The following is a 27,079-nucleotide window of genomic DNA, read 5'->3' on the forward strand; positions in this document are numbered from 1 at the left end:
CCCATCTGCAGCGGAGAATGACTCTGAACATCTTTGCCAACACATTTGGGTCAGTTTGTCCAAGTAGAGTTAGCGTCGCACATGTGCAAATGGGCAGTTGATCCAGTAGTGACAGGCAGCAGAACCAACCCATAAAGATGGAAGACGCTAAGCAGTATGTTGACCCTCTGGATGGAAATATGAGGACAAAAAAACCAAGACGAAACAGTTGACTGATATAAAGTATTATATACAATCTGCGGGAAGGAGTTTTCTTTTCACCAAAGCACTTCCATCTTAAAAATCACATAAACATGAAGCATATGTCATATATCAGGTCTGTGCATACTCATTGTGAGGTTTGTACAGTAGTGATGCGCGAGTCAGGTTTTTTTCAACTCCAAGGGCTTTTGTGGAATTATTTGGCCCGACCCAAACCGACTCGCAAATAAACTGACATTCTTTTGACCTGCCCCAACCCGACCCGTGAGTAACCCGCTGTTCCGTGCATCACTAACGTACAGCATGGAACCCACCCCCATATAATACCTAGACAGACCTGTCCTTAGACGTGCTACCACAGCGGCAAACATGCGACCCGCAGACCAAAACCAGCCTGCCAGAGGTTCTAATTTATCCCACAGTATGAATTTGGAAAGTCCAAAAATTACACTAAAGTCATTAAGAGTCAAAGGTGTCATAGTTGTTTTAGTTCAGGTCCCACATTCAGCCCAATTGTGATCTCAAGTAAAATAACTGCATAATAACCTATAAATAATGAAATCCGTGTATCATTTGTTCATTCAAAATCAAAAAAACAAAAAACGACTCTTTTTTTTGTTTTTTTGATTTTTGGTTTTAAATTGAAAAACGAATGAACGAATGATACACAGATTGAATGACTCCAAACTAAAATCAAAATTTCATTGTAAAAACTCAGTATCAGACCAGTATCAGATTGGTATCGGCAAAACTAATCCTAACAAAAATCGGATTGGATCAGAAACAAAAAAAAATCCAGATCGGGACATCACTATTAATTTGATTACAAATTTTAATTGTTTTACACCACTACACTGCAAAAATCTAAATCTTACTAAGTGTATTTTTCTCATTTCTAGTCAAAATATCTCATCACATTTAAAATAAGACATAATCACCTAAAGAGTAACTTTTCAGTGAGATATAAGAACTTATTTTTAGATAATAGATCTTGAAAATCTTATTTCAAGAAATCTTATCAAGATAATTTTTCTTGTTCCATTGGCCGATTTTTTTGCTTGAATTAAGCAAAAATAAATAAATAAATAAATCTTGAATTAAGCCAAAAAAAATCTTGAATAAAGCAAAAAAATCCTGAAAAAATTCTTGAATTAAACAAAAAAAATCTTGAATTAAAGAAAAAACAAATCTTGAATTAAGCCAAAAAAATCTTGAATTATGAAAAAAAAATCTGCCAATGGAACAAGTGAAAATTATCTTGCTAAGATTTCTTGAAATAAGATTTTCAAGATCTATTGTCTAAAAATAAGTTCTTATATCTCACTTACAAGTTACTCTTTAGGTGATTATGTTTTATTTTAAGTGTGATGAAATATTTTGACTAGAAATGAGAAAAACACACTTGGTAAGATTTAAATTTTTGCAGCGTACACTAAAAATGAAACACAAAAGAAATCCAGTTTACAGTGTGTGTGCGCATGTGTGCACTCGTTCCTCTGCAGAGCTGCCTGCAGCCTCCCTGCAGCTCTTCGTACATATGGCAGAAGTGCTGACCCAGAGACAGTGTCAGGAGTAGGTGGGTTTACACCCAGGAGGAACAAATCCACAGGCCAGAGACACATATGGTCTGCTCTGAAACTGAAACCTCCATAACCTCTATATTTCTGCGTGTGAGAGATTCAGAGGGATGACGCTGGTGCTTTTAAAACTGGCGAATGGGCTGAGACTAAAGACCGTTATGATACAGTGAATCTTTTGATTTGTACAGTGGCTGACAGTGGCTCCTATACTCTTGAAGCTAATGAAGCCTAAACTACAAAGTCCATAGAAGTAAAGCAAGACTTCTACTTCCTCACGAAAAATGGTTTTGTGTATTATCAAGAGAAAAGATACTAAAACAGACATTTTCACAACATACATTATGGCTCAAACAGTTCAATATTACATTTTTGGATGCAGTAGTAATGTTAGAAATACCGCATCCTGCTACATGTTATCCAAATACGTATTTATGACAACACAGGGAAGTAATTCAGAGCTGAGTATGAAATGCACAGGGTCAGAGGACAGGTATGAGTCAGTGATGCTCTGCAGAGGTATATGTGATCTGGAGGTAAAGTGGCTGGGGGGGGGGGGGGGGGGGGGGGGGGGGGGTCAGGGGTAGTGTGGGACACAACACTGGAACAGTCTGCCAGAGGGCGGAGTTGACCTGCAGATCACAGTGTAGATCCTCAATGTGACAGATTTAACAGATTCTAGTCATTGTTAGTACCAGAGTAGCTGTGATCAAAAAGACAAGAAGCTGCATTTATATCATGTATTACAAAATACAGCCACAGAAAAAATTATTAGACCATCAAAAGTCATCAAAAACAGTGGTTATGCAATCTAGTCCTAACTCCTGTGTGTATCATGTGACTAAAACAGACAGAAAAGAAAACATGGAATGCCTAAAAGCACTGTTTTTGTCAGTACAATGCCATAGATATTGATGTAAGAACTGAAGTGATTTTGGTTATTATCAAGAAAACATGGAAAATGTCTAGATATCAGCTCTGAAATTAAACTCTTATGAGCTATTTTTGTTGTTATTATTATATTTGTCAAAACAAATGTACCTTTAGTTGTGCCAGGCATTAAAACGAACAAGAAATTGAAGAAAACAAGGGTAGTCTAAACATTTTTTACGTGACTGCATATCGTTAGCCTCATGGCATAATTGCCGAAGTCATATTTTATTTAGGTCACAGCCAATGATGAAAAATTAATAAACAGTGTTAGAAGAGTAAAGATACACAGATATCACAATTTGGCCTGAAATATAACTAAGGTTATTATGTGATGAGGCTAATGAAATGCTTTTAACAGATCATTTAAGATGAGATGTTGATGATGTATTGATGGGAGAACTGGACCATCGTGTAAAGTGTTATCCAGCAGAAATGTGCTGATATTGATTATGACAAATAAAAAGGAGACGGTTTTGTAGTACTACATGCAAATAAACAGCATTACTCAATGAAAAACCACTGTTGAAAATGTACAGTAGCGGAAAAAATTATTAGACCATCAGAAGTCATCAAAAGCAATGGTTATGCAATCAAGTACTAACTCCTGTGTGTATCATGTGACTAAAACAGACAGAAAAGAAAACATGGAATGCCTAAAAGCACTGTTTTTGGCAGTACAATGCCATAGATATTGATGTGAGAACTGAAGTGATTTTGGTTATTATCAAGAAAACATGGAAAATGGATAGATATCAGCTCTGAAATTAAACTCTTATGAGCTATTTTTGTTATCATTATATTTGTCCAAACAAATGTACCTTCAGTTGTACCAGGCATTAAAATGAACAAGAAATTAAAGAAAAGGGGTGGTCTAATCATTTTTTCCTTGACTGTATAGTATATATAGTTACTGTTATTGCAATATGTCCTTATGCTGTAAAAAGGTGATATATGGTTGTGTTTTTTTAGTTTATTTTAAAAACACACACTCTCCTTTTGTTTTACTTTACACAGAAAAAACATACATGGGGCAAAAAGCTAATGAAGTCCTACTATGATTTTATCTCAAAAAGTCTGTGTTTCTTACAGTTTTTCCTTGATAATTCTAACTTAATTTGTGTTCAAACCTGCAAAAAACCTTTGGCTCCAGATGTTGGGTATGGTAAATGAACTCCTCAGAGTACTGCAGCTCTGACACCTGTTTCAACACATAAAAAGATGACTCCTGCTCATTAACAGGCATCGTGAATGCAAACGAGTATTTCAAAGAAAATCAAACGGAATGTGAAAAACGGACGACAAGTGTGCACGAAAACAATAAATCAGGAACACACACTGCTTACCGTGCTTATTAAGTTATTAGCTTTCCAATCGAAAGTATAGATTTTGCCACTTTATGTTGAATATCATGTCTAATGAACCTGTCTGACATTACCCCCTTTGTTGCCCCAAAGATGTGGAACCCTTAGATGTTAGACAGGCTCAGTCTCTGCCTATCTTTAAATCACATCTAAAAACATTCTTTTTCTCATTGGCTTTTAATCAATAAGTGACATGTTTCTTTTTTTATATTATTACCTCCACCAAGGAGGTTATGTTTTTGCCGGCGCTGGTTTGTCTGTCTGTCTGTCTGTCTGTACGTGGGCAAGATAACTCAAAAAGTTGTAGACGGATTTGAATGAAAATTTCAGGAAATGTTGATACTGGCACAAGGAACAAATGATTACATTGATCACTGGGCACTGATCTGCCTTGGTAGAGGTCTGTGCTCTCCGAGTGCTTTATTTTATTGTTCTTAGCCCGCTTTGCACCCTGTGTTATCACTGTTAAATTTGTTAAATTTCACTGTTAAAGTATGTGTTAAATTTGACGATCCTAGTGGTTTTTTTAATCCAGACATGTAGGTTTTTCATGAATCTCAGTCTCATTCCAGGTTTTGTGTGTAACCCATCGTGTCCACTTGTGTTACATGCAGAACCTGCCCAGTTAAACACAAATAAATCGTGAGTGATTTTGCAACAGCGGTCATTTTTGTGAAACACTCTGCCTTACATAATTAGTTCAATTCCCAAAATGTACCTGAGAGAGAATGAAAAGATATTCGAAAAAATAGTAGCACGTAATTTTCATGTCCTTTTTACAGTGTTACATGCAGATTTTTGTATAAAAATAATATAAAAATGTGTTTTATCTGAAAAATACTTTCTCTTTTATCTCAGTAAATATTTATTTTTAAATTAGACCCAGAGTGCTTCCAAACTTGCTCCATAACATTAGTTTACATCTGGTTTGAATTTTTAGCCCCTCGGTCCTGTTTTTAGGGACCAGTTTCATAGAAACATCAATTTGTAAATTCTGAATATAAGTGATTTTTGTCAGTTTATGACCTTATAACAGTTGTTACCTCCACCAAGGAGGTTATGTTTTTGCCGGCGTTGGTTTGTCTGTCTGTGTGCAAGATAACTCAAAAAGTTATGGATGGATTTGGATGAAAATTTCAGGAAATGTTGATACTGGCACAAGGAACAAATGATTAAATTTTGGTGGTGATCGGGGGGGGGGGGGGGGGGGGGGGGGGCACTGATCTGCCTTGGCGGAGATCTGCATTCTCCGAGTGTTTTTCTAGTTTATAATGCACTTCAAGAACTTTACAGCTGGCCAAAGTGCCGTACACGAAACATAAAACAAGGGATTACATAAGTAAACAAGTGTTCAGAGAACGCAAACCTCTGCCAAGCACCCCGAACAGTGTCCATGTGTGGATCGACTATTTCTTTTTAAATTAAACAGTTTCCAGGTTGTTCCATACAGCAGAAGAAGTTGAAGCTTGGCACCAGTCATGTGTATGTCCAATTATATTAAATTCCAATCAATATTTGTTGAGTTATAATGAAAAATGTGTGGTAAATGGGATTTTCAGTGTTAAATGTAAATGTACACAGAGTCCACATTCCACATTGGATGTGGACAATTTTGTGCCAGATACAAGATATTGTCATAAGCTACGGGTGGATCAAACTGGAGGCTAATCGGAGTTGTTTTGAATTTTTTATGAATTTTCGAAAATTGCACAATGATGAGAGATAGGAAAATTGTAGAATTTGTGACCTTGCTGTGACTTTGAACTTTGGCCTACTTGGCCCAAAATTTAATGGGTTGGTCCCAGGGCCTAGGCCTATCTGTGGGTACAATTTGGTAAAGATGGTTTGAATAGTTTTCCCATAAAGTTGCTAACTAACAAACAAACAAACACACAAAGCAAAGTGATCACAATAAATCCAGGCGGAGATAATAAATAAGTAAAAACAGTGATAACACAGGGTGCAAAGCAGGCTAAGGACCCCCCCCCCACCCCGATCACCACCAAAATTGAATCATTTGTTCCTTGTGCCAGTATCAACATTTCCTGAAATTTTCATCCAAATCCGTCCATAACTTTTTGAGTTATCTTGCACACGGACAGACAGACAAACAAACAAACAAACCAACACTGGCAAAAACATAACCTCTTTGGCAGAGGTAATAAAGTTGGTATGGTATGGTGTAGTATTACCGTGGATACAATGTTTCTTTGCTGTGATGTATGTTCTTTCTTGTACATTTATATATATATAGGTGTGTGTTTTCTGTAGAGTCATAATTCAGCCTGACAACACTCCCAGATGAAGATAGTGAATGAGTGTGTGTGTCCTGTCAGTGTAGCGCTGGCTGTGTGTGTGATGATAGCAGCCTGGCTCACTCTGTCCCTACACATGTGCCGAGCTCAGGGCATTTCACTGAGACCCCAGCTTAGCACCGGATTTGGCCCCCACAATGGGGTCGTGGCCGCAGCGTCTGACCCCGGCTCGAACTCCCGTGCCGCCCGCCACAGTGGCTGCGGACATGTATGCACGTATTACCGCACGCTTTCTGCACGTACACACATACATACTGTTTTCACTACCGGGGGGTTTTGACCTCTTTCTGCCCATCATTATTTTAACTTGATTTATTTATTTGATTTTATTGTTTCTTAATGTTTTTATTTTTTTTATTGTGCTTTTAGTCTTCTGTACAGCACTTTGGTTCACTGTGGTTGTTTTAAAGTGCTTTATAAATAAAATTGGTTAGACTGGAAAAGTTGTCATCATAGCAACTCACTGGCCTGTACGTTAATGCACTGTAAAGATAACTTGGTCGGTCTGTATGTATGTATGTATGTATGTAATGTATGTATGTATGTATGTATGTATGTATCTAAAAAAAAAAGAAAAAAGATAACTTTTCTGAAATGAGAGGCATTTACTTGAACCCATTTTGAAGGAATTTTTAAGTTTTCTAAACTTTTGTTGTAATTTTAATATTCATGGATGCTGGTATTTTACATCTTACCCAAGGACAGCAATTGAAAAATAGCTTTTTTGCTGATACTGGCACATTTACAGAAATGTTCATTAATGTGTGCTGTCCAAACTAAATAAACAAACAAACAAACAAACAAATAAATAAATAAATAAATAAATAAATAAATAAAATAAATAAATGGATGCAGAGATAAGATAAGATAAGATAAGATAAGATAAGATAAGATAAGATAAGATAAGGGAAATTTCACAGTTAACAGCTGCAACATACAACAAGCAAGGACAGGTAGAAAAACCACAAATGAGTGAAAAATGAAATATAAAGACAAAAATAAGAAAATTCGTGTTTACATAAATATTTATATGAATATAGTATTAGAATTAAAGTTAAATTATAAACATCAGATTCAACTTTATAATACTACAAAATCTTTAGAGACAAATTTGCAAGCTTAATAAACCACCAACAAAGTTCTGCTAATACCTGGCTAATCTTCTATGTAATGTTTAGAGATAAAAAAAAATATACTAAATAGTTTCAAATGTTAATGTAACTATTAACTAAAGTATCAGTTAAACTATCAATTTACTATTAATAATGATTACTATTGCTTTACAACTGAATATCTTATGTTCTAGCTAAAAATGTTCAATCTTCACCATACAAATGTTATTAACAGATATAAATCATCATGTTAGTTCTAGTAAAACCAGTGTTAACCACATCCATCACACCTACATATGTCAATACAGTGATAAGAATATTTTCTTTTTAACCTATAAAGACCCAAACACCTACTGGTGATGAAAATCATTTACTGATATAAAAAGTTAAATAACTGTTGATCCATTGATTAAATAAATGATTGTTGTCCATGAAGCACACACATGCAAAAAAAGGAGTAACATAAATAAAGTAAATGGACACTACTCCTACTACTACTACCACTACCACTACTACTACTACTACTACTACTACTAACAAGGTTGTATATATAGCCAACCACACTTCTAGGAGATAAGCCAAGGACAATTATATATAAATACATATATATGTATACCCACATAGTAATATTAACCCATCAAGGCCCAAAAATCCACCGGTGACCAAAACCATCTACTGATCTAAAATGTTTAAGAACTTCTGATCCACTAATCCTATCAATACATGTAAATAATTGGTGTAAAATACAGTTTATCTTCTTTTCATGGTCATCAGATATGACCCATTTGGATGTTCAGAGGCTCTGTAGTTACCGTGGAAACACTGTCATCTTCTACAACATTGATTCACCAGTAAAAACCCATGGAGTTGGATCAGTGACAGTGGATGGAGAAGCATTTTCACACATTCAGTTCATAATATATTTTACTGAAAAAGCAACTTTTATTTCCATTTTTTCTCTTTTTGATGTAATAACCCTCAACTTTCATTTGAGCTTTTATGAACATCAATCATGATCAGTAAAATGTAGGAAAATACCTAATTTTCCCTTAAGAATGCAAAATATTGACGATAATAGTATAATAAATGGTGATGTATCACTTAAGAAAAGTTAAAAATTGAGGAAAAACCATTCAGAAACTGCCACAAAACTAACACTGGGTCTTAAATCTCTTACCTCTCGTAACTCCTGTACCAGTCCACTGAGTCGTTCGCTCTCCGACTGGGAGTTGGAAGCCACCGACCGGCTTAGTGTCAGCTCCGTCTGCAGGTCCAGCAGGCGGCCCATGTAGTAGGCCTCCTTCGAAGCCGATTCCTGCAGCAGCGACTCCTCATTGGACTCCCCATCCTCTGCCACCTTACGCTGGTTAGTGTAAGCCTGGCCAAACGCCTGGGGACACAAAACAAGTGGGAAGATCAGACAGGGTTTTTCTTAGCTCTAAATATGCAGAGGTGGTAGCTTAAAGCGTAAGAGCCTCCGTTCTAAATCAGTGAATCAGCTTTTTCTTTTCCTCTTTGGCAGTTTTGGTAGCACATCTATTAGTGCACAGTGTTAAATATGACACAGCCCACGAGATTAGTACCGTAATTGCAGTTAGGAATGACAGAAATTGTGCTACACTTGTAATAAAATTGTGTTTTCCATGAAGACAGCCATCATATCTTTGTTAAGAGATCCACGTAGCACAGGGGTGTCAAACATTTTAGTTCAGGGGCCACATTGAGCCTAATATGATCTAAAGTGGGCCGGACCAGTAAAATAATATAAATAATAGGTTAAGAATTTATAAATAATGTCAACTCTAAAGTTTTTTCTATGTTTTTGAGTGAAAGTAAAATTCCGTAATGAAAATGTTTACATCTACGAACTGTACTTGAACATAACTTGAACAAATATGAACAACCTGAAAATTCTGAAGAAAAATCAGTGCAATTTTAACAATATTACGCCTTAGTTGATCATTTATACGTGTGCATCACAACTTACAGATCACAGTGGATTTACATATACACAAAATATTTGGTAACAGGCAGAATATTGGTAAAATTCTGCAAACGTCTCTTAAGTCATTTCATAATGTTCATATTTGTTAAGGTTATTCACATTTTTTTGTAAAAGGATAGTCTGTAAATATAAATATTTTTGTGTAATTTTCCTTTTTTTTTTTTTTTACACTAAAACAAAGACAAAAATTAGTGTTTTTCATTATTTACAGGTTGATATGATCGTATTTTACTGGTCTGACCCACTTCAGATTGAACTGACCTAAAATGATTTTCACATCCTTGATTGTTAATATCTTCATTATAATATTTGCATTTCACCAGTTCATCCCAGGGGCCAGATTGGACCCTTTGATGGGCCGGTTTTGGCCCCCGGGCTTCATGTTTGACACCTGTGACGTAGCAGGACAATGAAAGCAAAAGAAACCAATAAAACTGTCATAATTACATGACATTACTCTAAATCTAGTCATAAAACATTATTATCCGAATCCACGTGAGGAATTTCCACCCACTGGCACAACAAGACCACTAGGTGTTCTCCGACTATACTTTTACCCACCGACAGCAGACTTACAGAAGCTACCCCTCAAGGATACCTGCGTCCCGTTTATATGTAGGGTGAGGTTTCATTGTGATCGATAAAAACACTGTTCCCGTTTTCCTGACACAGGTTTTCACAGCACTTAAAGCTGACTTGTCCTGATAATGAAGCCAAGGCTTTGATTGAGAAAATCAACCAAACAGCACAACAGGCCTAGCATTACTGCACCAAGCAGACCAACCTAGTCCAACATAGAAACAACTGCACATGTTTAAGACGGTGCAAAAGCATTCTTACATTATTCATAAATTTGGATGAATGTCTCTGATTTGGGTATTCTTCTGTGTTTGCATATATGCTGATGATATCCAGCTCTGAGTGTAAGTTAATGCTACTGAGTGCTGCACATTTGCTTCTTTAGTGGAGCAGAAAACAGGCTTAGCAAGTCTCAGGAGCAGGCATGAGGATTTTTGTGGAAAAAACAATGCATGTCCTCTCTGTAGAAAAAACTAAGTACGTGACATAGTTATGGATGCTGGAAATAGAGAGGCACTGTCTTAGAAATGGCAAAGAGAGCCCCCCCCCTCCACTTTGCCCTATAGGATTTATACCACCATTTACACATATGATATTTAACAATTTATGACATTTTACTAGTTAAGAAAGTTGTGTTTTGTTGTTAAAAAAAAAATAGTGCAGTAATATCTAGTTTGGTGTGAAATGGCTCTGTGGACTGCATTTTGCCACCAACACCAAACCTGGTTAAAGCCTGTCGACAATAAACTGTCATAAAACTACACTTTAGTTAAAACTGTATCTGCAGTTGGACATGGGCATTAAATTTGTTTAAAGTGGCATAAAAAGGGCATTAAAAAGTATTTAATTAGATTTGCTGATACCTGTGGAGACCCTGTATTAAAAGAGATGAAAATCATTACATATCTAGCCACGTTGAAGCTGCAGAGACATCTTCAGAGCCTTTGGACAGGTTGTGTACAGATTAAAGTTAATATGACATAATTTCCACAACTTTCAGGTGTCTAGTCTCACTATTTGTATGTTTTCAGTCTGCTACCGTAACGCTTTTGCAAGATGGTGCTAATACCCAGACTTACCACAGTTGGAAAGTTACAAGAAAAGCACTCGGAGAGCACAGACCTCCACCAAGACAGATGCCCCCCCCCCCACCGATCACCACCAAAATTTAAACATTTGTTCCTTGTGCCAGTATCAACATTTCCTGAAAATTTCATGAAAATCCATCCATAACTTTTTGAGCTATCTTGCTAACAAACAAACAAACACACGAAGCAAAGTGATCACAATACCTCCTGGTGACGGTAACAAGGTTAAAGTATCTCTATCTAAGGGGTCATATTTTGCTAAACCCACTTTTATTAGTCTTTGGTTCATTTATTTGTGTATTTGGACCCTAATAGTTCATAAAGGTTGAATTTGAACCCTCCAGGTGCTGCAAAACTATCTTTATATTCATTTTGGCAAAAATCGAGTGGATTTCTACAACCTGTTTTAATTCCTGCTTAATTTGTTACATTTTATAACTAGTTACATCATGACATTTGCACATATAAGGTCAAGACTTCTGACGAACATTTCTCAGAGTACAACATAATTGTTTGTCAGCAGCAGCGGTTGTAGTAAAAACTGAAAATGTGTCCAAACTTCGAGCCAATTACCTAAAACGTTCAGTTGTTGGTTGTATTAACGAACTCAAGTGGCTGAACGAGACAGAACCTTGAGGGGGTGGGGTGTGAAGTGGCTCATTTGCATTTAAAGGGCCAGCGCTCAAAACCACCTTTCTGGTGTCATTACTCAGAAATAGGGTTGAAGATGGACCTGTGGAGTTGAATTAATGAAGAATTCAGACCCGAGCATAGCATTTACAGTATGTCAGTGTTTCTCAACCTTGTGGGGTCACCTGGAATTCAAATGGGTTTGCCTGAAATTTCTAGAAATTGATAAAAATAAAAAATAACTAATAAAAATATCTTTTAATGATAAATATACAACATTATTGTTTGTCAGCAGCAGTGGTTGTAGTCCATACTGAAAATATGTCCAACTTCGAGCCAATTACCTAAAATGTTCAGTTGTTGGTTGAACAGAACAAAGCAGCTGAAGGGGCTCATTTGCATTTAAAGGGCCAGCGCACAAAACAACCTTTCTGGTGTCATTACTCAGAAATAGGGTTGAAGATGGACCTGTGGAGTTGAATTAATGAAGAATTCAGACCCAAGCAGAGCATTTACAGTTTATGTAGACCACAGGGAAATGTTTTAAAATGCATAATTCCATTTTTTTAAAAAAGAAGCAAAATATCACTCCTTTATATTTGGGGTCCAACTCTATTTTTCTATGGACCAAAATTTTCTTCTTGAAAGTCCAGTTCCACTTCTGCTTTAGCGGATCGATACATACTATGAACAACCCTTCACTAGCTTTGCAGATCAGCAGGAAAAATGAGCATGGTGGTGCCCGCAGTGGCCTCTGCAGGAGACAGAGGATCAATACTGTCTTCTCTCCGGCATATTTTATGGTTTACAATAGCCATATGAAACTGTAAACAATACATTCATGCATAGACGGTATCGATGGCATCGTCTTCTAAACCAAATTGACCGTGCAGCTTAAATCATAAGAGAGCCATATATTTGGGACCAGAGAATGAATAATTCACCAGAGCCTTTCCATCTCAACATAATAAAAACATTCCCCCTATTTGAGATGAATCATTTATAAGCTACAAGCCTCCATTATTTGGACACATGAGCTCAATGTGCAGTTATTGTTGCTTTTCACCCAAAACATTTTTCATTTTTGTCTTTACTTCTGAATCATGAGCTAACAGGTTAAGTAAGGACTGTGCAGTACGCTGAAGTTCTATTATCAGACAGGAACGATTTGTTATAGTCAAAAATCTATTTTTGTACACATTCAATAGTACAAAGAGATCTGGCAGAGAGAGGAAGGTGAAATAAAATGTCTAAAGCAGGGATGTCAAACTCATTGTAGTTCAGGGGCCACATTCAGGCCAATTTAACCTCAAGTGGGCCGGACCAAAAAAAATAATAGCATAATAACTTATAAATAATGACAACTCCTGTTTTTTCTCTTTGTTTTAGTGTAAAAGAAACAAAACAAAAAAAAAATCAAAAGCATTAACCCTTTCATGCATGAATGATGAGAACATTAATCCAGATTTTTTTTTTTGCTTTATTCCTTTTTGAGCGTTAAAAAAAAACAGTGATTAATTTTTTTTTTTTTTTTTTTTTTTTTTTTTTTTATGAAGCTACTTTTCATGGAGTTACAAAAATATCCACTCAGCTGGACACCATGTGTTCGATTTTTGAAGCAAAGAAACATGTATTTACTGATATACTGAGTGAAAACTATGAAATAAAAACATTTAATGCTGCTACTTTGATGTTTTCTCACATTTTAACATACACTACAAACCTAAAGTTATGGATATTTTTAATTTTTGGGATTTTTTTTTTTTTTTTTTTTTTTCAGTTTGGATTCTTGCACAACACTTTTTACTTTTTTGTGTGTGACTTGAATTGAAACACTTTTTTTCTTTTTTTTAAATGACCAGACGTAGTTTTATTTACAAATGGCAAAAATGACCCAAAAAAAAAAGAAATTTCCTTAACTTTTTGTTTGTAGTGCACTCTAATACTAGTCATTACTCATTTCATGGACATAATATGCCAAAAAAAAAAGAAAAAAACTTTTGTTGTTAATTACAGTCTAATAACAACAACAAGGAACTGATTTACACTCGAACATGTTAGATCAGGTTTATCTAGAACAGCAAAGTTACAGTAATGTTTTCAATTGCAGTGTTTGGGATGAAGCATTAGTGTCCACTGTGTTGGCTGATATGGAATTAACACAATAAAACCCATGAATATACAAGAGAACAGCTGGAGAATAACTGTCCACTGTAGTGACCACTATGCATGAAAGGGTTAAATTATGAAAATATTTACATTTACAACCTATCCAACAAAAAAGATGTAAATTTCGTGAAAAAAATGAAATTTCTTAAGAAAATTAAGTGCAATTTTAACAATATTATGCCTTAACTTATACATGTGTATTATGGATCAGTTCTACAAAGGCACAAAACACTTAGTAACAGCTAGAATATTGTTAAAATTGCACTTAATTTTCTTGAGACATTTCAGGTTATTCTCATTTCATTGTTAAAGGATAATTTGTGCATGTAAATATTTTCATAATTTTTTTTAATGTTATTTATTATTATTATTTATTATTAAGGAAAACATTTTGAAGTTGTCATTATTCATTGGCATAAAATGATATTTTTTCCACATTAAACCAAGAAGAAAATTTGGAGTCATTATTTATAGGTTATTATGTTATTATTTTACTTGAGATCACAATGATCTGTATATGGAACCTGATCTAAAACTAGTTCAACACTTAGTTGATTATGTCTTCAGTGTAATTTTTACACTATCCAAGTTCATCCCATGGGCCGGATTGGACCCTTTAGCAGGCCGGATTTGGCCCACTCTTATTATTATAATGTTTAAAGCCCTTGACCATATGCTCCCCTACAGTCTACAGGAGATGTTTGAGCCCAGGCAAAGGAATTATAATTTAAGGGGAACTGAAATCTACAAGAAAATTAAGTGTAGAACAAACATAAAAAGCCAGTGTATCTGTGTAATAATCTGGAGCAAAACTTAAAAATGTCTTCTTCAGTTTGTGCATTTAAAAGGATGTACAAATCCACTATAATAACAAAATATAGAACATTATAGAAGTACGCATAAAATATTATAGTAGTTAATTAGTTACCATGATTAGAAGATACTATCACATTTATTGATCATTGTATTTGGAGTAAATATTTTAACTGCATATAAATACTATAGTCTATATTTAAAACGGTTGATTACGCAAATCTGATTGTGTGAGGTGACTAAAAAAGTGTCTATGAATGGTTTGTACAGATGTTCTGTGTTATTGTAAAAATATACAGAGGAAAATGTGTATTAACAAAGCAAAGGAAGCGGATCTAGTTTGATTATTAGTTTGTAAAAAGGGGGTGGGAGTCAATAAGTTATACTTCTTCCCACTCCTTTTCGAGTACAGAAATTATTTTGACCATGTCGTATGATTCTTTGTTATCTGATGATTCTATGTGCTCGAAATAAAACAACTACTACTACTACTACTACTACTACTAAAGTAGCTAATAATTTATGGATTTTGACTGTTTTTTGGCAGAATGTATGCGAGCAAAAGATCAGAACACATCTCACGTTAATTAACTTGAATTTATTAGCTCCCTTTGTCACATTTGAGTTGTTGTTTGCACCTTCATGACCAGCCAGAGAAACAATGTTAATAATGTCGACAATCAATCTGCACAGATCAGTGAAAAGGTCGATAGTAGCTTAGTGTTTATGTATAAGCAATCATTCGCAGCGGTGTTGATTCCCCTGTTGGACGTATTAATTCTAACTGAATAGGGCCCCTTTTGTTTTCCCACTGAATTACAAATGTTACTGTTAGCATATGAATCAGAGCCAACAGGAATCACTTCAGGAAAACATGCACAAATAGAACAAACACTGAGCCATTCAACTGTGAAAACTGTCCTAACACTGTATTATTATTCCATTTCATTTTCCCTGCAGTACTTTATTATCATTTCACTCTCTTTCATGCCCTGTTACTCGCTCGTCCTCCCTCCCTCTCTCTCTCTCTCTCTCTCTGTAGAGACACAGTGTGATGGTAGTGAATGATTAGGGGGTGGGGGTGGGGTGGGGGGCTCTGGAACAAAAACAGATGATTAATTGTAAGCACACAGCGGGACTGAATGAGCCCCCATTCTTGCTTTAGATGAGAGGCTGTCGGTGTCCGAGCCTCAAAACAACAGCTACAGCTGAGGCCTACAGGAGGATGAGGAAGGAGGATGAGGATGAGGAAGATGTGACCGCACTGTTGAACTTCTACCAACACAAAGCTGGAGAAATAAAAGATGTAGGTCAAGATCAAGTTTATTTATATAGCACATTTACAATAGAGCCCAACCGATTAATCATACTGATTATAGCGTATAACCAATTAATCAACATCGTTCAATATGTCACTTTTTTGCAATTTTGAGATCCTCGCTCTGCTCTTTTGTGTCTGTGCTGCCCAGAGACTTAGAAGAATAGTAATGTGTGTTCAGTTTCACTTTCACTTTGACAGTCACGAACCGCTATCCTCTCTGTCTTACGAACTATTTCAAAGTTGTGTAAATTATCTTTGTGGAATAAACAAAGATGCAACTGTTAGACAGAGGGGTGAGAGCTAATAAGCCATGCTTCTTCTCACTCCTTTTTGAATATGACTTTTTTTTTCTTTTGCGTGTATCATTATTTTATGCTTCCTTGAATTTTCATTTCTATATTATGTTGTGCAAAGAAGTCGGTTAGTAGCAATCAGGAAGCCTGTATCCTTTCCATATTCGAAATAAATCAATAAAAAAAATAAAAATAATAAAAAATTCACGTCCAGCATTTTCTAATATCCTCCTGAGACCCAGGAGAGTAAAAGTTTTGGGTCTTTTTCCCTTTTTTTTCTACATTAAATAAATGCCTTGATTGGAAATGGTATACTGCAACAGTTTTTCAGATGCATTTTTTTTTTTTTTTTTTTTAGAATATCCTTTGCAGTGCACAACTTTTTTTTTTCTAAGTAAAACTGTGAAACTCTTGTCCCCTATAGAGGACAAAAATGCACTGCCGGGTCTCAGGAGGATATAAGACTATTATATCCTGTGTATATCAATGTTCTTATTTCATATATTGGCAGATATATCGGTTATTTGCCAATATATAGGATATTTAGTTTAGTTTACTAGTTTATTGTAATGTGGACAATCCCAATTAACTATAGTAAAAACAGTAAAAAGGGCCACTTTAGCCAACATTAAAAAGAGAGAGTTAAGACAGCTAAGAGACAAGATAAACCAATAAAGGCCAATATATCAAACATCGGCTTTTTTTAGCCTCCAATATTGGTATCGGCGTCGGCCCCAAAAATCCCATATCAGTCAGGCTTTAATTTACAACAACATAAAGTTTCCAAAGTGCTGTACAAAGATATAGGTAAAAATACAAGATATGGTAAAACTAGTGAAATATATAGAAATATAAAATAAAAATAATAGGATAAATAGTATCTAAAAACACAACCAGACTATAAAACAAATAAAAGTCACACACTTGTATTAAAAGCCAAATAGGTGTGTCTTTAAAAGAGATTTAAAGTGGTGGATGGACTGTGCACATGTGATATGTTGGGGAAGAAAGTTCCAGAGCCTTGGACTTGTATACAGACAAAACAAAAGTGTGCCAACAGATAAAACTGGAGATAGATCGCAACGACTTTGACTTTCACCTTCACTGTTCACTGTGTCCTCTGACTTGAAGCAAAAAGGGCTGGTCATTGTTCTAACATTTGTCATGATTTGTCATTTTAGAGAAGACGAAAACACGACCCTGGCCACTGCATCTCCTCAACTACACTTCATGGACTCAAAATTGTCCTCTAATTCTGTGGATTTCATACTCATTTCTGAATTAATACCCTACATTGTCATAAAACGCCTGCATTCTCTTCTTTAAAAATGAATGTCTCTGATTCGGGTATTCTTCTGTGTTTGCATATATGCTGATGATATCTGAGTGTAACTTAATGCTACTGAGCGCTGCACACGTGCTTCTTTAGTGGAGCAGAAAACAGGCTTAGTGAATCTCAGGAGCATGCATGAGGATTTTTGTGGGTAAAAACGATGCATGTCCTCTCTGTAGAAAAAAAACTAAGTACATGACATAGTTATGGATGCTGGAAATAGAGAGGCCCTGTCTTAGAAATGGCAAAGAGAGGTCCCACTCCCTCTACGTTGCCCTATAGGAATTATACCACCATTTACACAGATGATATTTAACAATTTATAATACTTTATTAGTCAAGAAAGTTGTGCTTTGTTGTAAAGATAGTGCAGTAATATCTAGTTTGGTGTGAAATGGGTCAGTGAACTGCAGCTACAGCTTGTCACCAACACCAAAACAACTGTTACCTGTATATTTCACCTCCTTCTACAGGAGTGAAAAACTATTAAAAGAGATAAAAATCATCACAAGTCTGGCCATGTTGAAGCTGCAGAGACATCTTCAGAGACTTCAGACAGATTGTGGACTGATTAAAGTTAATAATTTCCACAATTAGTTTCACTATTTGTGTGTTTCCAGTCTGATACCTGAAAAGCTCTGTAAGAAAGCTCAACTTTCCTGACTTGAGAAATAATCTTTTAAACTGACATGCATTATATATGTAAACAAGTGGTACCAGGCACAGCAAACCCCACCCCTCGCACATATTTTGCCCATTATAAGTAAATGGTAAGATTTTAAAAATTCATTACAAATTTGAACTTTGATCTACTGTTCCCAAAATGTAATGAGCGCCATTCTGGGTCACTGGCAATCTATAAAGTCTATTTGGTCTGAACTTAGCCAATAGTTTTGCTGCTACAGACATTTGAAATTTTGCCCATTGTAAGTAAATGGTGGAGAAAAAAAAGATTTAAAAAATTCATAAAAATTTAAATTTTTACCTACTTTTCCCAAAATGTAATGACATCTACTCTGGGTCACATCTATTAATCCAATTTGGTATGAATTTGCCCCAAAATTTTTCTGCTACAGACTTTTGTAATTTCACCCATTATAAGTAAATGGGAAAAAAATATATTAAAAATTCATATAAAAAATTTAAGTTTGATCTATTTTTCCCAAAATGTAATAAAATCTATTATGGGTCACTGGCAATCTATAAACCAAATTAGGTATGAATTTACCCGAAGGTTTCGTTGCTACAGACATTTGAAATTTTGCCCATTATAAGTAAATGGGGGAAGAAAGATTTTAAAAATTCAGAATTTTTTTTTTTTTTTTTCTTTTTAACTAAACCCAATTTGGTATGAATTCAACCAATCATTTTTCTGCTAGAGTGTTAACAAACAAACAAACAAACTGAACCAAAAACAATACCCCTTGCTTCCCTGGGGTAATAATGGCAAAATTCAAAAGGGGCTAAAAAAAAACAATTTTTTTTCCATTGACTGCAATACAGTTTTTTTCACCCTAAGATAGGTCCCATGCGACACAACCAAATGTTTAACTCCCAGCACAAACCAGACCAATACAAACTTCATTAAAGCAAGAAAGTATGAATTTTACAAACTGAACCTTCAAGTAAATAAGCAATTTAAACAAAGCTGTAACGTAGAGAAGATTGAAAACGTGACCAAACCCTAGGTGCCAACATTCATTACTCATAAAACTAACTAAACTGCAGACACATTTCCATCGGCTCCAACAAAGTTCTGCGGCATCGTACCCCTCCCAACACACGACAAACAGAAGGATCTGCAGGAACAGAACCAAACCGGCAGCTTCTGTCCCATTTGCGGGCTGTGATTCAGGAACAGCTCATAGACTGGGAAACAGTGGGTCTTGGGAGCGTAACGAGAGGCAGATGGTTTCATAACATCCCTCCTCCGTGTTCCTCAACGTGCGTTTTCTCCATCTGCCTCCTGCTCCGTTAAAAAGAAATAAGGGGAAGTGACACTGATGACTGTGGTTTAGTGTGTACAAATAAAGGAGCACATGACGGCGTGGCCCTCCTGTTGCTGCTTCATCGTGGTGGGCTTCTGGTGGGCTAAAAATAACACGGTGTTGGCTGTGTATTTTCTGTTCTAATTGCATAAACAGCATCGACTGTGCTGCACGCTGTATCATTATGGTGATAAATCTACAGCGGGGCATACATAATACAGTTATTTAAGCTGATTAACACATGAAAAACAGAGTGGGAGATTAAAGTTTAATACTATTTCCTAAGGAATAAGATAATTTGGAGACACTGATTGGCAATCCTTTTGGTTTTGTGTACTCGAAAGTCCATAATGCATTCAGCCTTGAGGCTCTGAGGCCTTCTGTGCAGCAGTGGATAAAGTCCAGACAATGGAGTCCCCTCTATAGATATTCATCCCTGGGGCCAAGGAAAGAGGAGCCGACAGAGGGAACAAACCAACCGCTGCACCAGTGGAAGGGGAGGAGCTGGTGGAACGCTGAAGTCCTTCCCTTCTGTTGCAGTCTCTAATGAGGAGTCAGGGGAGGGTCTGTGGGTTTGTGATCTCGTATACAGCACGGATCTATTTTTTTTCACCCGGGAGGCAGAAGTGTGAACTACTTCTACCACAGCAATTAATCACAACCAAATTTTCATGATTAAGGGTGTCTACCAGGTCTAACCCACATCATACTCTGTAAAAAGAGGCTTATTTTAGGATTGCGGAGCTGGCAAGAGCTGGAGAATTGATTAAATTGTCAATGTCAGAGCAGAGGTTAGAGCTAAACACGTACATGCTACAGGCAAAGAGCATGGTTGAGATATAAAAACAGACAAGAACACCATGGATCTGCCAGGCTTTATTCACGTGTCTCTGGGAATTTCAGTTCTATAATTAACTTATTCAAATAAACTGATGAAATGACTCAGAATATGATTAATTAATTGTGTGTACAGTGTGAAATTATTAATCGGCTAAAATTTACTTAGGGGGTCAAATGAGTGGCCATTTTTGTCCCAAAAGAAAAAGTTGTAAAAAATGCATAGAACTGTGTTGAAATAATGCTAATCCATTTGTGCACAGACTACTGATATTATTTGACAGTGGAAGCTCTATTTTCAGAAATATTGGATTTTGAATAGCACGTGTATGTGAAAACTTTTGCTGGTGGACAGACGTGACATTACCCATGATGCTCTGGTCAGTACCAGTACTTTATTAGGAATAAACTTATATACTTACTATTGCTAATTCTCCTCTTATTCATAAATGTTAGTATTGTGGATCTAAAACAATAACAGCTGACACAAAAACACTAAATGTGGCAGTGGACGGATGTGACATGGTTGTTACGGATCCCATCATACTGATGCTCGGCAGCCATGTCACCGTTTCCACAAATGATCCCTGTGCAAAAACTAGTATCAGAATTATTTATTGTATAGTTTATTATCATACTAAAGAGTAAATAACAATACAGAATTGTTATTTCTTTAGAAAAATGCTTATTATTAGAAAACTGTTGATTTAAAAAGTGACGTGTGACATTCTTAATGTATGTATTGGCGTAACATAAGCAGGATGGATCAGCACCATACTCCATATTGAACCTGTAAAAATAAAACATGTGATATGTAGGATAGAATCTTGTATGAAAAACTGGGGAATCTAAAAGAATAGAATATTTGTTTTTCAGGTAAATTCAGTTCAAATATAACTTGGCCATTTGTGACATGAAAATATAGCATTAATTGTGATGAACTTGGACATTTTTGAGCTGAAAACATAGTTCATATGATCATCAACATGTTGCAACAGAACTGAAATCCTGTACATTTGCATAACTTACATTTACCAACACAAAGTTCCTCTGGGGATTCACTTCTATTGATTTCTTATGCACAAAGACATAAGACCTCTAAGCAAATTTAGTTTTAATATATTTAAATCTCCCTGATACAGAGGTTAAAATCAATTCCCTTCTCCAAACCAATTATGTTTTATGGATGTACAACATAAAAAAATCAAGGGGTGGCATTAAATTTGAATCACGAGACAGACTTAAATGTCAACCAAAATGACAGATTGACACAGTCTAATCTCTGGCAGTGCGATGATTTGATAAGTTACTGTACGTGAAAGCATGAAATCAGGGTATTAGTCAACTCGTGACAAGATAAATTCTTATAATTCACACACATACACACACACACGTACAGTCCTATCCAGATGGTTGGCCCAGTGGACCACATCAAGGATTTCAGTACCATGGAGAGAGACAAGCTGGACTGCTGCGGAGAATCTGTACAGCTGTCTGCATCATGACAGGACCACAGTGTGTGTGAATGTGTGTGTAAAAGTCACATCTGAAGATAAAAAGGCAGAAAAGAGAAATGTAGAGTATACTTCCTGAATAATAAATTGATAGATGTGTGTCTGATTCATTCATTCTCATGTTTGAGACTGAGCCAAATAATCCAAAAAAAGGCTTTGAGTCTCTTCCAGCAGCATTAAAAAAACACACAAATAATCACAAAAGAACAGCAGAAAAAAAAACTAAATAAATAGGACAGACATAAATCAGAGGGCGGTGAATAAAATGTGTCATCCTCCAATCTCAACAAGAAAACAAGCAGTGCATAAAAAGTGAATAAAACTAAAACTGAGTCAGTGGATGAATACATGTTTGGCTGTAGCACAGATAAAGGTGAACAGAACAATGACAAACAGACAAACACAAAGTTCACTGCATATGCATGGACTTCATTTGATTATACACCACTGCCCATGAAGTTGGACTGAAATATTTTTACCTCTAATGATGAAATGATTGTAACAGTAGTCGCTTTTCCATTGGACATATGCACAAAACTTTACCGATATTTACTAAATGTTGAAAAAACAGAAGTGTGTAATGTTGGTTTTTCCATTAAATCACAAATGCGATGATTTCTTTATTATCGCGAGATGACACGAGAAGTCATTCCATAAACATGGTGTGAATGTACAAAAGCAGTAATAAAAGCAAAATGTGGCTATTTTGAAGAATCTAAAATATGAAACACGCTTTGAGTTATGTCACACTTTTTTAACTACATAATTCCATATGTATTCATTCATAGTTCTGATGCCTTCAGTGAAAATCTACAATGTAAATAGACATGAAAATAAAGAAAAAATAAGTCCAAACTTTTGACAGGTAGTGTAATCGTTATTATTATATATTACCCCTCTATCTCGTACTAAATTAAAAAATGATAAGGTTTCCTGGTGTGTCCACACATACCGCAACATGTTTCTTCTTCTACTTTGCTTGTTGTAACGTCCATCAATGTCTGTTTTTTTTAACTCACCTGACTAGTTGCGAAAAAAGGTCTTTCCATGGCAGTTTTGTGCGATATACCATTTGCGCTACGTCTGAAAAACCACCTCTTGCCAGCGCAAAAACTTTTAATCAAAAAATGAGACTTTTGGTGAAATTGTCGCTTTTCCATTAGGTAAATTTTTATGCGCAAGTTATATTTGCGCAATTTGAGGGTCAATGGAAAAGCGACTAGTGTGATTTATTAAAGAATTTGAATAGGAATAAAAATTGGAATGCGTCGGAAAACAAAATATATTCCAACTTCATGGATGATGGTGTACTTTAAAGGAGTGATATTTTGCTTTTTTAGATGGAAATATGCATTTTAAAACATTTCCCTGTGCTCTACATAAACTGTAAATGCTATACTCAGATCTGAATTCTTCATTAATTCAACTCCACAGGTCCATCTTCAACCCTATTTCTGAGTAATGACACCAGAAAGGTGGTTTTGAGCGCTGGCCCTTTAAATGCACATGACCCCGCCCTCTCCAGGTTGTTGGCTGTGATGTTCTGTCCCGTTCAGGCAACAACACTTAATTTTTGCTGGAATGACTATAAATACTTATATTTATATTCTGACTAGAAAAATAGACTTGGCAAGATTTTGATTTTTTCCGGTGTGTACTCGAAGAAATGTTCGTCGTTCGAAGTTTTGACCTTATTTGTGCAAATGTTGTGATGCAACTAGTTATAGACGTAACAAATTAAGAAGGAATTGAAATGGGTTGTAGAAGTCCACTCGATATTTGCCAAAATGAATATAAAGATAGCTTTGCAGCACCTGGAGGGTTCAAATTCAAACATTTTTGAACTATTAGGGTCCAAATACTCAAATAAATGTACCAAAGACTAATAAAAGTGAGTTTAGCAAAATATGAGCCCTTTAAAACAATTGTTTTATTCATTTTCCATGACTCTGCATTTCTATTTCTATATTCTGCAAATGAGCAATTTCCAAAATGACTGCACAATAGTGAGCTTGCAAAAATATTATATTGTTACAGCAGCATGCACAACTTTGTAATGTATTCCAGACAACTGTCAAGTTCATATTCAAGGTAAATGCAGCGCGCTAAATACATGCTAAATAAATTCAGACATATACAGTATAAAGGCTATAAATACTATGAGCCGTGTTAAAAGGTTTAGGGGAAACAATGGCCTGGCATATTTCGTCCTTCTGCAAGGACACAAAAGTGTCCTCATGTGCTTCGCAGCTGCAGGGAAAAGTGCCAAGTCAAGAGATCTGTCATCTACAAAAAAAAACCACACAAGCACATTTTAACAAGCGAGGGGAAGCTGGGTAATCACAGCCCAGCAAGAACAGAGGTCAGACGTACAAACAAAATTAACACATTTGTTTATTGATTTTGAATACTGCAATAAAATCAAACAACAAAAGAATTATATAAAAAGAAAGTAAACCATTCGAAAAGGAGTGGGATGAAGTTTAATTTATAATATCAATCCTTCACCTATCCTAAATTCCTATGTCAGATTCCCTAAGTAACTCAAAAATCCTCACATATCAGACTAAATTCTGACTATGCATAAAACACAAAATTGCTGTACATATCAAGGATAGACTGTCCATTTTGCAGCAGCATTTCACATCAAAATAAACTCTGTCCTTTCCATAACAATAATGTCGCACGTATCAAAACACAAATAAACTCTGTCCATTTCATAAGAAAAATACACATATTAAAAAACTAAACTAAACTCTGTCCATTTCATAACAAAAATACACATATCATAAAACTAAAATAAACTCTGTCCTTTCCATTACGGTAATGGTGCACATATCAAAACAAAAATAAATTCAGTCCTTTTCATTACAATAACACACATATCAAAAACAAAAGTACACTATCCTTTTCATAACAATAATGCACAAAAATTAATTCAAAAAGTCATTTCTTAGTGATAATGTACTTATCGAAAAATAAACTATATCCAATTCTTAACCATACCCGTATAAAAAACAAAAAATGTACTCTGTCCATTTTGTGTCATTAATAACCCATGTAAAAAAAATACTCTGTCCATTTCATGTCAATAGTACCCACATAAAAAACAAAAAATAAACTATGTCCATTTCATCTCAATAATACCCATATAAAAAACAAACAAACAAACAAAAAATACTCTGTCCATTTCATGTCAATAATACCCATATAAAAAATAAAAAACTCTGTCCATTTCATATCAAGAATACACATATTAAAAAACAAAATAAACGCTGTCCATTTCATGTCAATAATACCCATATAAAAAAAAAACTCTGTCCATTGCATAAGAATAATACCCATATAAAAAACAAAAAATATACTATGCCCATAATACCCATATAAAAAAAATTTAAAAATCTGTCCATTTCATGTCAATAATACCCATATAAAAAGTAAAAAATAATCTCTGTCCATTGCATAACAATAACACCTCTATAAGAAAACACAAATAAACATTAAAACATGTTAAATATAATTACACTCCTAAATACTGAAAAGCAAATCAGCAAAGACATATTGACATGTTACAACAACTGTTTCCTTGCTGACGCCTAAAGCCACGACAGGAATGTTTGTAGTTTATTATTTTAACGCTGAGGACTCAGGCATGCTCTACTGCACCATGTAAATCCCCAGGCTTAATTTCCTCTATTGGTAGACATCACTTTCATTCATGAATTACTGTCTACATAAACACTGAGCTCGTGCATTATGAATGTTTTATAGATAGCATGGAGAAGAAATGAATTACCCTGCTTCCTGGTCCTCCAAATGCTATTTAGTACAGGAGGCCTATTATTCCTCTGATAACAATACACTATTATGCTGACACTCAAGGAAAAAAAAAATCTATAATACAGGATAACAGCAGGAAAAACCTGTTAATATGCTTCATAGAGGGAAATCCATGCCAGTTACAGCGACTCCACAATAGCGTCACATCTGCCACTTTGTCAACAACACAATGTGGGCGATACACTCAAAGGTCTGCCGAAGGACAGGCTGCGCTTAGTTACAAAGACGCTTCTTGTTAGAGCGATTCAATTTGGCTCAAGTCTGCTCATGATAAGAAAGATGTCTGGATTATTTCCCAGAAGGTCTGTCAACTTATAGGCGCTCTGACTGGGACCGAATGGACGCTGAATTCATAAAGAGACAGCTGGGAGGAAGATATGCTCGTTACATCCCAAATGTCTTTATTTCATCTTTTTCTTTTCAGATATGATTCGTCCTTGCATCGTCCTCTAGTCTTGGTCTCTGTAAATTCTGTAAATGTTGCTTGTTTTATTCCCTAATATGAGTTTAGCAGATCAGCTTCTGCCTTTATGGATGCAAGTTAACCCTGTAAACCCGGAACCATTAAATCTTTGACAGAAAATTCCAGTTCTTTGAAACTGGAGCCTTTATTGGTCCTTCTGAACAACTACAATACTTTTTTCGAATATCAATTTCCATGTATGAGTTTCAATTTTGTATCATATTTGATACATCGGGTGTCAATGCTCAAATGTTATTTTTGAACAAACAAAAACATAATATAACATAAACATGCCTGACAAATTGGTAATTCCTTTTCAAAATTGGCAAAGTTCTGCCTCCTTCCTCATTAAAGGTGCGGGAGACTTTCGTGACCAATTTTTCATCAAATCTGTCAAACTTCAGTCATAGCCTAAGTATCGTGAATTTGTAAGTCTTCTGTGATTACTCACCTGAATCTCTTGCATTACGGTGAACAATTTTGAAGTGTCATCCACCATAAACAAAGCATGTGTTTACAAACAGAGCCGGGAGGTAACTCGGGCATCTTCGGAATTTTGTTGCAACGTGCATTGTGGGAAAGGGAGGTTCACGCAGCCGCCTGCAGCGGAAACAGCTGGAGGAATATGCATAGAGGAAAGGGAGCTCCTGCCGTTTCTGCGTCGTGTCTGTTCCAGTGGCTACGCGATTCTCCGTTTCCCACAATGC

The 27,079-nt window shown here is 35.7% G+C and overlaps 1 protein-coding gene across 3 annotated transcripts in view; it reads right to left on the reverse strand.

Moving 5' to 3' along the window:
- Window positions 1-27,079, reverse strand: part of bicd1a (bicaudal D homolog 1a) — an 80,232-nt gene that overhangs the window by 25,632 nt on the left and 27,521 nt on the right. For all 3 annotated transcript variants that reach the window (XM_030136629.1, XM_030136631.1, XM_030136630.1), the window contains exon 2: window positions 8,677-8,889. In XM_030136629.1, coding sequence (XP_029992489.1) covers window positions 8,677-8,889 — 213 coding nt within the window. The remainder of the gene's footprint in view (window positions 1-8,676; window positions 8,890-27,079) is intronic.

The sequence above is a fragment of the Sphaeramia orbicularis genome, chromosome 6 (assembly GCF_902148855.1).
Source record: "Sphaeramia orbicularis chromosome 6, fSphaOr1.1, whole genome shotgun sequence".
NCBI lineage: Eukaryota > Metazoa > Chordata > Actinopteri > Kurtiformes > Apogonidae > Sphaeramia > Sphaeramia orbicularis.